We start from the raw sequence: 14,031 nt of genomic DNA on the forward strand, positions 1-14,031 counted from the left end.
GGTGGACATTTACCTTGAGTTTGGTAGTTGTAGATCACCTACATCCAGAGAGCACTGTGGACTCAAACAATGATAGATCTGGACCAAACTTGGCATGGATACTCATTATGCCCAAATGTGAACACTGGTGGAGTTTGAGGAAAATAGGCCTTGACATTTGGGAGTTGGTAGTTGCTGGGATTTATAGTTCACCTACAATTAAAGAGCATTCTGAACTCCACCAACGATGGAATTGAAGTAAACTTGGCACTGAGAAATCCTGTGACCAATAGGAAATACTGGAAAGGTTTGATGGGGATTGATCTTGATTTTTGGAGTTGTAGTTCACCTACATCCAGAGAGCAGTGCAGACTCAAACCATGATGTATCTGGACCTAACTTGGCACAAATACTCAATATGCCCAAATGTGAACACTGGTCAAGTTTGGGGGAAATAGACCTTGCCATCTGGGAGTTGTGGTTGCTGGAATGTATAGTTTACCTAGAGTCAAAAGCATCCTGAACCCCACCAACAATAGAATTGGGCAAAATTTCCCACACAGAACCCCCTGACCAACAGAAAATACTGTGTTTTCTGATGGTCTCTGGTGACCCCACTGACACCCCCTCACGACCCCCCCAGGGGTCCCAACCCCCCAGGTTGAGAAACGCTGTCTTAGGCGATCTTCCACAAAATGAATTGCAAACAAATTATTTTAATAAAATGGAAGGAGGACAATTTACACCTTATATACAAAGTTTTGTAACAAGTGTTGGGCATCTCCATTATTATAAAACCGGGGGCACTTTAATGTTTCGATTTATAAAAAACAAGTCTGAACAATGGAAAGCTATTTTAAAAATAATATTTATTTGTTTACTAGGTATACATCAGCTAACAGAATTTACATTTAATACATTTCTTGAAGCTATGAAAAATGGCTTAATGAACAAGGTAGATAATGCTACTTTCCCGTCCTTTTCTGTTATGGTAATTTGTACCTGCCAGTGACTGCAGTATTGAATGGGAAAATCTAGGCAATCCATACCAAGTGTGATGAAGCAAGAGGACGGTAGCTGCTGGGATTCAGTTGCTATTCACATTTCTCTGAGGATTATTTTTTTCCAAGTGGGTGGCATTGTTTTCTAAAATAGGCAATGATTAAAATAAAAAAATCAGATAGAAAAATATAGAAAAAAGAGCAAGCAAGGAGAAGATGGGACCAAGAATGCTAGAGCTTACAACAAAAGGGCTCTGAAGCATTTTTTAATCAGCATCAATCTGTCATATCTCCGTACTTGGACAAGGATGGATTTGTTACTGGAGATGGCTTGTATGTTCAAACACATTGAGAAAAACTGGCAGTTCTGTGGAGGTGACCCTCTTTCTGTGATACTGTGGCAGTGGATTCCCTGCAGCTGGCAAACAGTTGGATTTGATGCCTTTGAGGTGCCCTCCAATTCTAGCTCTATGGATATGATTGTTCCTCAAAGAAAGTGATGTAGGGGCAGTATTGGTTGACCATAATAATACCTGGGTTCAATCCCTACTTCCATATGAGGCTCAGTCGTTGGGCTTGAAAAAATTACCATGCATTGACCTCATTGGCATAGGGTTATTTGGAAAATAAGTTGGGATGCTCCTAAGTACCCTGAGAAAGGGAGTGGTACAAATAATACAAATAGGTGCACACAGGCTATAATTCATTAGTAATTAAAATACAATTTTAGTATTTCTGAAGAAGCAGTGTTAAAACTATTAATAAAATTATTATCGTGGCATTTTTTGACTAATTTGTGAGTTCTAAGTGACTTCTCAAGGGCCCCCTGTTGGCGCAGCAGATTAAACTGCTGAACTGCTGAATTTGCTGACCAAAAGGCTGGCGGTTTGTATCTGGGGAGTGGGATGGTCTCCCACTGTTAGGCCCAGTGTCTGACAACCTAGTAGTTGGAAAATATGCAAATGTGAGTAGATCAATAGGTACCGCTTCTGCAGGAAGGTAACGAAGCTCCATGCAGTCATGCTGGCCACATGACCTTAGAGGTGTCTATGGACAATGCTAGCTCTCTGGCTTAGAAATGGAGATGAGCACCACCATCCCAGAGTTGGACATGATTAGACTTAATATCATGGGAAACCTTTACCTAAGTTACTTCTCAATATTAGAGGGGAGTGGGCTGCTTTTTAAGAATATTACTTAAGAGTACTCTAAAAAGTAGATTAAAAATAGGAGTCCACCATGATTGGCAAGTGTGATCCATTAATACAAAGAAGATATACAAACATGAATGAACTTTGGTCAAGTATAGTTAACTTATTAAGGGCAGTGATCATTTCTCTATCTTTTAAAATAAGTTTTATTCACCTGAACCAAAAATATACACCATTTTGGCAAATCTTTATTTTCTGGCATATGGGGGCATAGCCTTACAGCACCTACATCAGATACAAAGGTGGGGGAAAGCCATTCATCCTGGTAGTAATACCTGATGTATGTACTATAAGGTTTGAAAGAAACTGGCAAAGTAATGCTATTACAGCACAGCTTTTCCTTGTTTTGCCACTGACTCTTTAATATAGCTAAGAGTAGATTTTACTGGATGTTACCTTCTCCTCAAACTGAAAAGGCACCAGTGTACCCATTACAGTGGATGAAAACAGAGCAAGAGCAATGAGTCTTACAGAGGATGTCTTCTTGGGCCTTTCTCCTATACTAGATCAGTTAATCAGCATATGAAAATAATCACAGTATTGTGGGCTTTATAGATATTTTAAAACATATAAAATGCACAATCTAATCCAGAAAAAACACCTTTGGAAAAACATCTGAAAGAACTTCTGTGTCGACAGCAAAGAATCCTAAATGCTATATTAAGCAGACCTTTTAAACTATGTGGGAAAACCCTCCTAAACATGCAATCATATACAGTAAGAAAAAGGAAACATCCTAACAAAAACAATACATAAAACACATACACACATATACACACATACACTAAAAAGTTAGAATTGAATGTGTAAAAAGCATATACGGAAATACACATTGCACTAACAGGTCAGGAATTTGAATCAGAAAATGCAGCATATCTTTGTACAAAGTAGAAAAGTTAATTGTAAAAAATTAGTCTATTTTTCCTCCCTTGGCATTCTGTTGAATGTATTTCCTAGAAATCTTTCCTTTCATTTTCAAAAACAAACACTTCAAGAGGGTCCTTTTAGCAGCTCACCCCACCCCAAATTATTCTGGTGTGAAAAGCTCTGCCAAACCACATCAAAGGATGGTTTGAAAAATGTTTTTGATTTTATCCTTGCAATTAAACTTTCCAATTTGAATCGATAAGGACATACGATAAAATTAGCAATGCACACTTTACAGTTCCATTTAACTATGCCTCAGAAATCCTATAAATAAAATTGAAATGAACCATGGAAAGGGGAAAGGGTTTAATTCATAAACAGACTCTGCAATGTATTCTTTTATATTTGAGATTTACATATATATATATATATATATATATATATATATATATATTCATGAGATCTAGGTTTAGTCATACTTGGGACACCATCATGGATTTCAGTGAGTTAAGTCCAAGTATTATTTAAATCTGAATAGTCTTTCTTTATTTAAAAGAAACAGATTAAAAAACAGACTAAACTTACAGTTTAAAGTGCATGCATGAGTCTAAAATAGGGGGGCGGCTAATAGGAAATATCAAATCTGAATCTATACTAGTGTCTTTCAACCTTCCTAATGCCCCAGGTAGCTCAAAGGATTAAACCAGTGTTTCTCAACCTTCCTAAATGCAGTGACCCCTTCATACAGTTCCTCATGTTGTGATGACCCCCAACCATAAAATTATTTTAGTTGCTACTTCATAATTGTAATTTTCCGACTGTTATAAATTGAAAGGATATGCAGGATGTTTTTCATTCACTGGACCAAATTTGAATACTGGTGCAGTTCGGTGTGTATGTGTTTGATTTTGTCATTTGGGAGTTGTAGTTGCTGGGATTTATAGTTAACCTACAATCAAAGAGCATTTTGAACTCCACCAATGATGAAATTGAACCAAACTTGGCACACTGAACTCCCATGACCAACAGAAAATACTGAAAAGGTTTGGTGGGCATTGACCTTGAGTTTGGGAGTTGTAGTTCACCAACATCCAGAGAACACTGTGAACTCAAACAATAATAGGTCTGGACCAAATTTGGCACAAATACTTAATATGCCCAAATGTGAACCCTTTTGGATTTCAGTGAGTAAAGTTCAAGTGTGATTTAAACCTGAGTCTTGACCAATTCACTGAACATAGTTCCTTCATTTGTTTTCACTTGACATAGATCCATTTGAGGTGATAATTTTGGATAACTACCTCAAATGGCCCTGCACAATTCAAAGCTGGTTGTAAAAACCTGTTGAGGAAGAGTCATATCTGTTGGTGAATGGTATATGAGGACTGTTTGTCTTTGGATAAAGGTCTCATATTGATAACAATCATGGACACTGGTTATTCCAAGTTGCTGGCCTCATTTTTAGACATCTAGGAAAAGGCTTGCTGACTCTGAATCTGGGTCTATTATAATCACTGAGCTGTGGCCCAGCTGAAAACCATTTTTAAATTAATAGACAAAGTTATTTTTCATGTAAAAGGTTCATAGAATTGTTCTTCAAGATTCTTGGGATTTCCTGTATAAGATCAGCTTGAGCTATTGAGTGACAGAATAAGGTTGTGCCAGGTTGATTTGCTGACATCTAAAGGCACCAATGGTTGACCAAGAGTAGCAATGGAAGACCACTCGAGTCCATACCCTCACGCAAACACAGTCAGATGTCACATAGCTAGCTATTTATTTAGGCAGGAGTTGCTAAAAGCTTGGTATTAGTATCTGACAGAATATTAGTATCTGACAGAATAAGCTATATTACTACAGCAATTCTATACAGTTTATGACCTACTAAGCTCATTTCATTTCAGTCTCCATAGATGAATCATAGTACTTCTCTGGTCAAGAGAGGGAAAGGAATCCAGTTATTATAACCCAGATAACATGGTTTATGGTAGTATTTGTAATGTTTAAATGTTTTAAATCTTTTTAAAAAATGTTTAAGTGACATGTTTATTTAATTTTATTGGATGGATATTGTTTTTAAGGCATTTAATTGTTGCCTATGCTGTAAACCGCCTTGAGACCGCTTTGGGGTTGAAAAAGCCAGGATATAAATTTTGTTGTTTATTCATTCTGTCACTTCCAACTCTTCATGACCTCATGGACCAGCTCACACTAGAGTCCCTGTCAGCCATCGCCACCCATGGCTTCTTCAAGGTCAAGCCAATTACTTCAAAGATACCATTCATCCATCTTGTCCTTGACTGGCCCCACTTCCCTTTTCCTTCCATTTTCCCCAGCATCATTGTCTTCTCCAAACTTTCCTGCCTTCTCATTATGTGGCCAAAGTACTTCAACTTTGCCTTTAATATCCTTCCCTCCAGTGAGCAGCCGGCCATTATTTCCTGGAGGATGGACTGGTTGGATCTTCTTGTGGTCCAAATAGCATCTATCTACCTTCATCTCTGCCTTCCTTATGGTCCAGCTCTCACATCCAAAGGTTACTACAGGGAATACAATTGCTTTAAATATGCACATTTTTGTTGCCAGTGTGATGCCTCTATTCTTCACTATTTTATCAAGACTGGTCTTTTGATTGCCTGGCTGCAGTCTGTGTTTGCAGTAATCTTTGTGCCTAGAAATACAAAGTCTGTCACTGCCTCCATGTTTTCTCCCTCTATTTGCCAGTTATCAATTAGTCTGGTTGCCACCATCTTGGTTTCTTTGATGTTTAACTGTAACCCAGTTAAACATCACTTTCTTTTTTCAGCTTTTGCACTTTCTTTTTTCTTGGTTAGAAGGCTCCTCAGCTCCTCCTCGCTTTCAGCCATCAAAGTGGTATCATCTGCATAACTAAGGTCATTAATATTTCTTCCAGCAATTTTAACTCCAGCCTTGGATTCAACAAACCCTTCACGTTGCATGATGTGTTCTGCATACAAGTTGAATAGGTAGTGTGAGATTATACAGTCCTGCTGTACTCATTTCCCAATCTTGAACCAGTCTGTTGTTCCATAGTCTGTTCTTACTGTTGCTATTTTGTCATTATACAGATTCCTCAGGAGACAGACAAGGTGACTTGGTATACTCATACCACCAAAAATTGCCACAATTTATTATGATCCACACAGTCAAAGGCTTTAGAATAGTCAATAAAACAGAAAGAGATGTTTTTCTGAAACTCCCTGCCTTTCTCCATTATTCAGTGGATATGGGTAATTTGGTCTCTCGTTTCTCTGCCTTTTCTAAAGCCAACTTGTACATCTGGCAACTCTTTCTCCATGTATTGTTGGAGTCTTCCTTGCAGGATCTTGAGCATTACCTTACTGGCATGAGAAATAAGTGCCACTGTATGAAAGCTTGAACATTCTTTATTTCTATTTCTATATTTAGGAATATAAATATAGTAAATAAATAATAATAAATATTATGGGGATGTTCTACATTTTCTGAGAGCAGAAAATAGGATTTAGTCCATTTGTTTCCTGCCTCACTGACAAGAAAGGAAATTCACAAGTAAAGAATTAGTTTTTGTACTATATATATGATACACAAATGGATTGCCAACATGACTTGTGCCCTAGCAACTCGCCAACGGGCTTAGGAGAAATTACGGTAACTTTTTGACCCCCAGTTTCCAGAATCCTATATTGGCTGGAAGTTTCTGGGAACTGTATTTCAAACAATAACATGTGTACTCTTCATGTGCAGGTTTTAATTATCCAAGCAACACAAAGAATAGATTAATGGCTAAGGTTATTGCCTTTGCCACACTGTAATAAAAACAACTTGAGTTGCTTCCTTTCTCCATCCTTTCACCCTAGTTTTAATATGTATTTTCCTTCAAGGAAAAGGAAATGTTTAAATATGAGACATTTCAAATATGGTTAAACAAATGTGTTAAATTTATGTGCTAAACACTCATAAATGTTAACTGATTCACTGTTAGAAGGGGCTCCAACTGATTTATCTTGTTCTTTTAATATTCTGTGTTTAATCCGTCTTATTGTTAGCTGTATTGAGTGCCTTTTTATGTGGAAAGGAGAAGTATAAATAAAATAAGCAATCTGCTTAGTTTATACATGAGGTAAATTGCTACACGAATCCCAAATGAGTCTTGCAAAGCTTTCCAGAAGTAGATTTCTGACAAGATGAAGGATCTCTCTTCGAAATAGAGCTGACAAAATATATTCACTGGCATGATTTCACATTTTTTAAAGAAAACATCAGATTCAATAAACGGCATGTCTTAGTCAGATCATGTCAGAATTGTTTTATAGAAGGACAACTGGAGATGTTAGCGAATAACAATTTTCATCACCCCTCACTACTGACCGTGTTGTCTAAGACTGATGGAATGTATAGTCTAACAATATCTGGAAAACTACATGTTTCTCACTTTGCCTGATAAAAAGGCACATATAGTCAGCCACACACATTTGCTGGGGTTGGGGGCATGGGGCCACTGAATAAGAAAAACCACAAATAAAGAAATTGCTATTTTTGTTTGCCTGAGAGAATACTTCTCTAGGAATGTCTAGGTCAGTGGTTCTCAACCTGTGGGTCCTCAGATGTTTTGGCCTTCAACTCCCAGAAATGCTAACAGCTGGTAAACTGGCTGGGATTTTTGCTTTTTGGCCATCACTCCTCATTTTTATTGTTTTATATACTAATCTAATTCCTGTCCTCTCTTCTTCCCCACAATGGGGATTAAAGGCAAGTAAAAGGTTTGGCCCAATTCAAAGGAAAACTGAATCCAGATTCATATGAGCAAGGCACTTCAGTAAACATATTGTTTTCATGGATTCTTTTGTCTGTTTTCATGGATTTAGATAACACTCAAGAGTGGATGTATAAAAGGCACAATGTGTATGAATTCTCTTGGCTCAACCTTAGTAAGACTTTAAAAAACTAGCTTTAAAACTCTGCTTCCCACTTGGCACTTTGGGTACTTCTTTAGCTAGCAAGACATGTAGGACACCATTTAAACAGACAAAGAGGAAAGAGAGTTTCGCCGGGATAATACTGTATTGGGTTATCAAAATGTGGCCTGAGAAATTTTGGGAAAGAATTGGAGAAGAGTGGAGCTGTCTGATGGCGGCTGGGTTATAGTTTGAGAAGCCTTTGCAGCTCAGGTGATTATGTGTTTCTGCCCATCATTTTTTTTTCTAAGATGTCTTGATTTTTAGGTCTCTTCCTGAGCTTATTTGGGACACTGATTCAGAAAATTCATTGGATAGATCACACCGACTCTAGTTTCTTAGACATGGTTATCATAGTTTTCTATGGCTGAGCAAATGGTGATTGGTAGATGTCATATGTTCTGCATCTCCAAAACAAGAGTTGATAGGGGAAACTTGTGCCATTTTTGGAACCAGCAGGTCAAATATACCAAGAAACAGGGCTAACATTTGAGGCCCCAAAATGTGAGTTGGCCAGTGTAATTTTTGGCATCATGAAAAGCATCCAAGTCATACACATAAAATCTATTACAGACATAGATGCAGTATCTCCTTTTTAGTTCATTTCAATTTGCCCCAGTGACCTGGGCCTGAATAAAGGTTCATCAACTAGTGGGATTGGTCTAAACGAGGCTTTTGATTTGCTAGAAAAACATCAATTGAAGAGATTAAATATATGGAAACCCATAGTTTTCCTACCAAAACATCTTGGTAGATTAGAGGGGTGAAACTTCATATATTATTTCTTGTTATTGTAAGGCACTTTCAATCCAGTTCTATGCATTTTTTTGTTTCGAAGTAAGTCCTATTGGGACTTATTTCCAAGAATGTGTAGCTTTAATTATGTAAAAAATCTAGTTACTTGTGTTGGCTTGTAATTAGTTCTAATGCAATTCCGCTTCAGATGAACAAAATGTATCATATATGTTCCCATGTACTATATATAATTTTACTTAGCGTAAATCTTTTGGCCTCCATTTCAGTATGACTCTGGGTATTGGGGTGGCAGCTGGTGCCTTCAGTGTCAGTGGTTTTCAATTTCACCCTGTGTTTCAGGTTTTATTTACTTTCATGAATCTTATCTCCAAGCAGGATCAGATTCTTGGAAAACCCCTCTAAAGTTTGGAACAAACTCCAGAGTGGATTCACGACACCATTGAGGTAATCACAACCAGCCATTCTTTACCTGCATTTCTTTATAATGTTAGCTTCAGCCTGCCATCCAGGACATACTTCTGAGCTGTAGAACCTGGCATGTAAATGTTACTGACTCAGTGTCAGTGTGACTGGACTTATATATGTTACCAGACACATGGAACATAGCCAAGAAGCCACTTTCAAGATATCACAGAGAACGGAATGGCAGCAAACATAACTGGGCAAGATTCACCCATGAAAAATATTATGGTGCATGGAGGTACTATAATGATGGTACAAGTTGCATGGCTTCTAGCAACATTCACGTGCCTGTGATACAATTTGGGTATCTTGACTCATGGGATATATATATATTTCTGAATCTCATATTTTGTTTCAGAAAGATATTGCCTTCTTAATTGTATTTAGTTGGCAACAGAAGTCTTATTTCCTTTCTAATGGACCTTGTGAATAGAATTACTCTTCAGTACAACTTGTGATACAACACATGTTCAGTGTGCCTTAGTTACTCCTGGGTAAGTGTTCATAAACTCAGGTAACACTACAATTTCTGCTATTTTAATTAAACTTAATAATAGTTAATGCTGTACAATGTTGCGTGTACAAAGATTTCCTCTTCATCACATAAATCAATTGTGGTTACATGCAAATGAATATTTTAAAAATTGGACATCATGCCACCCAATTTGAATTATGTGACTTGGAAAAAAATAATTAAAATTTGAGAGGGATGCAAAGTCTGATGTATTATTCTCCTGCTTATTCTACAATTAATTACTTACCCTTTTATTGCATTTTAACATTTGTACTCTTTTTCTTGGAAAGACTAACACTTGTTTCTAATTTCATTTCCATCATAATTTCATTTCTTGACATCTAGCAAGTCAAGCTTTTTAAGTGTCATCAAAGTAATCAGAATTTTTAAAGGGATGATTTTCATTCATAACGGTTTTAATATTACCAATTTATTAAATTAAGACTTGGAAATGTGTGTGTGTGCATTTCGTTTCAATCCTGCCAGTTGTTTAGATGCCAGTTGTTTAGATGCTGTACTCTTGTAAACTATGAAAAAAATTAAGATTATACTAAGGAATGTATTGTTGAAGGCTTTCATGGCTGGAATCACTGGGTTGTTGTAGGTTTTTCAGGCTATATGGCCATGTTCTAGAAGCATTCTCTCCTGATGTTTCTCCTACATCTGTGGCAAGCATCCTCAGAGGTTGTGAGGATGCTTGCCATAGATGCAGGTGAAACGTCAGGAGAGAACACTTCTAGAACATGGCCATATAGCCCGAAAAACCTATACTAAGGAAGCTTACCATATTGGTTTCATACTCCTAGTTTTCAGTGATTGAATCTGATAAATGCTAACTTTCAGTATAATAGAAAATACTCTGAGACAATGTAAAACTGATGTGGTCTAATCACATGTTAAAGGGTGGACGGGTCTTGTATTTAGTGAACAGATAGTTTTCCATATCTGATGAACCATCATATCTGATTACATATTAGTTAGGTGTACCATGTGCACATATATTTATGTTCAGTTCCACCTAAAAAAGCTGTGAACATTCTATTATGATTTGATGTTTGTATATATACATGATTCTGGTGCAAATATATAAAGTTGCTATCACCTTCTACTAGTGCAGATGATGGTTACTTTGGCCAATGTATAAAAATATCCTGTTTTTATTGGTTATGGGAAAGAGTTTATAACTGGCTGACCTTAGGATATATTATGAAAATGGGGGATATTTTTGCCCGTTTATTATATAAACTTTGCTTTTGCAAAATGTGTGTATTATTTCAATTCTGTCCTTTTCCAGTATCTCAGCACTGGATACAAATGGCTTGCACAAAAATATTGATCTGAATTGTACCTTTTTACTATCTGGAAAAGGATCACGTCAGGTGTCTTTAGATCACTTTTCTGAGAAAAAAAATCCCATAACTTAGTATTTTGACGGAAGTAGAAACAGCAGAACCTGGATAAATACTCTAAAGATCCTGTCTGGACTTGGAGGTTAAGCAGGATCAGTCCTGATGAATACCAAGCACTGAGGACTAAAATTCAGAAGGAACTGGCAAACCATCTCTCAGTATTCATTGCTTTAAAAAACCCTTATACACATCATACACAACAATAAATTTTTATGTAAGACTTACTGTGGAGGATGCCACGTTGGTATAATTTTATGTTTTTGGTCAAGCATTTTGCTTCAAATGCCACAATCATAGATCAAAGAAGACCTCTCTAACTGACACACCACCAAAGATTAATTATTATTGTTCTTATAATTGCCGTTTAAAAAATAATAATTAATGGAAATGTGGTTCACACCTTTTGATCTCTGGACACATATCCATCTCCTAATCAAAGAGAGAGTAAAGAGATGCCCTGTCATTTCAAATTCTGGGAATGCTAAAGTTTCTGCTCTATGTAGCTGCAGTAGAAGTACAGTGCGGCCACCCATATTCATGGAAGATAAATTTCAAGACCCTTCCAGACAGGCCCTATACCTCAGGATCTGATCTCAGGTTTTCTGTTTATCCCAGATTATCTGGCAGTGTGGACTCATATAACCCAGTTTAAAGCAGAAAACCCGAGATATAGCGCCTGTGTGGAAGGGCCTCAAGACTGTAAACATCTGAAACCATTGATAGTAGCAAACTCTATATTTTTTATTATACTTAGGCTAGAAAGAAACACAGAAGGACCTAGCACTGGAGGACCAAGAGAGACCCACAAACACTTCTGGGGAAATATTTTTGGCACATGAGTAAGTGAAACTGTTGATATAGAGTCTGCAAATGAAAAGGTTGTAGTGTAGACCCAAAACTGTGGGGAGGGAAATCAATACCAGTGTATTCTCTACAGGTATTCTCTTATATAACCTGGACTGCTCTATGACCTGCTGTTACAGAAATTATAATACCAGAAGTATTCCATGGCTCTCAGGTTTAATCTCTGTGTATGGGCATACTTGGGGCAAAGTAGATATGATGTCACATGATTTGCTCTTCCATATTTCCTTTCTTTTTGTGAAAAAAGGCCCATAAGTGAGGGGAAAGTAAACCTAATTGAGGTATATTCTAAGCTTTGATGAAACAAAGGTCATCTTCAGAAGCCCCCCCTATTTCCTGTCAAATCCCTGCATTTTCTCTCTGGTACAGCCCCATTTGTATTGAAGATCAGCCATTGGCTTCATTCTTAAAAATGTAAATACCGTATATACTCACGTATAAGTCAACCTCATGTATAGATTGAGAGCGGGTTTTGGGGACAAAATTATGGATTTTGATATGCGCCGTATAAAATATCACAACAGAGTAGACGTGGTCAGTGCTTTTTCTAGTCATCTAAGGACAGACTAAGCTCTTACATTTCACCACTCTGTTCAGAGTTGGAGACTATTCTTTTTTAGATCAGGTTTAAGTACCTACATAGTACTTACATCGGTAAGTACTTAGGTACTTACATTGGTCCATGGTTAAATCAACTCAGTTTTTTGAGGTTGGCTTTTTGACTAAACTTTCTAGACTTATACATGAGTATATAGGATAATTTGTTTGGTCTAGAGTTTGCCTGCTTACAGAAATCATGGCTATCAAACTACATGGGGCTTTATTTCCTTAAAAGTAACAGAGTATATTTGAAGAAACTGAAAGCTTGATTTGTTTCTAGAGATGTGTATGTCACCACTGAGGAGAGGTTAAACTTCTTTGCACATTCTTCTGATAATTTCTTTTTCTTTCAAAGACATGTATGTAAAATCATCAGCAGATTTTAAAATATCTACTACAGGCTTCACCAACGGTACCATTTTGATTTCTAAATATGTACTTAAACCTATGATTTGACAAGTGAATTGTTTAAACCCAATCGTCCTAACTTTGCTCTATCAGAGGTTTCCATATATGCCTTCATTATAGAATAAACACCTGTTCTGGGAGGTCATTTATAGTAAAAGAATTCCAGCCCAATCCTATGTACGTTTACTCAGAAGTAAGTAAAGAGCTCACTCTCTGGTAAGTGTGCATAGGATCACAGCTATCACCTGAATTCTGTTAAACTTCATACTTTTCAAAATGCAGTGAAATATCAATCTAATTCATGAAAAAGAGAAAACAGTGTTCATTTTAAATGCTAGGAAAAACGAAAGGAAAGATCACCAGAAATAATCTTAAAATGAGACAGAAGAATGGCACTTACGTCTTCAATGTCGTCGCTCTCTGAAAGCAGATCTAAAAGAATAGATATTGTCTTTTTGAAGTAAACATGAAGTAATTTTTGGATGTGGTAAAAAGGACACCCTAACCCACTGCATGGCTGAATATTGTACTGTAGCATTGTGGCTACTGTAGTCCTTAAGGTTGGCAAAAGAAAAAAAGGAGAAAAGGTGTTTGGGTTGATTGGGTGGAGGGATCACAGCATAATTCAGTGCACATAATAAAGCCAATAGACAACATTGAAAAGAATAAATGTGATAGGAAAGACCATTCTGGACCACTTGTCTATGGAATTGACGTCAGTCAAATCGGGGATTTTGACTTTGAGTTGTGATGCTCTTCTTCGTAAGCGTCCCTTTTGATGGACTGTGTGCCTATCCAAAGGGCTTCTGCTGTAGAGGTCTCTTGTAGGAGGTGGTCTTCTATAATGGATACTGGCACTGTCGTAGGAATACATGGTTCCTCTTGGATCATTCAGACTTCCAATCACATTGGATCCACTAACTTCATTTCTCATTTCCAGGGTTGTAAGAAGAATATTCCCACAGGCATCAATCTAAAGAAGAAGCATGCTTTAGAGAACAT

The 14,031-nt window shown here is 37.1% G+C and overlaps 1 protein-coding gene across 3 annotated transcripts in view; it reads right to left on the reverse strand.

The window, feature by feature from the left end:
- Positions 1-14,031, reverse strand: part of GABRB1 (gamma-aminobutyric acid type A receptor subunit beta1) — a 293,072-nt gene that overhangs the window by 139,103 nt on the left and 139,938 nt on the right. For 2 of the 3 annotated variants that reach the window (XR_010910015.1, XR_010910014.1), the window contains exon 9: positions 5,552-14,002. Coding sequence is in view for 1 of the 3 variants with exons in the window: in XM_060778482.2 (XP_060634465.1) it covers positions 13,655-14,002 (348 nt within the window). In the remaining 2 variants the exon portion in view is untranslated. Of the gene's footprint in view, positions 1-831; positions 14,003-14,031 lie in introns of those variants that run through there. The other variant, XM_060778482.2, reaches the window with a different exon arrangement.

This window comes from Anolis sagrei, chromosome 5, assembly GCF_037176765.1.
Source record: "Anolis sagrei isolate rAnoSag1 chromosome 5, rAnoSag1.mat, whole genome shotgun sequence".
NCBI lineage: Eukaryota > Metazoa > Chordata > Lepidosauria > Squamata > Dactyloidae > Anolis > Anolis sagrei.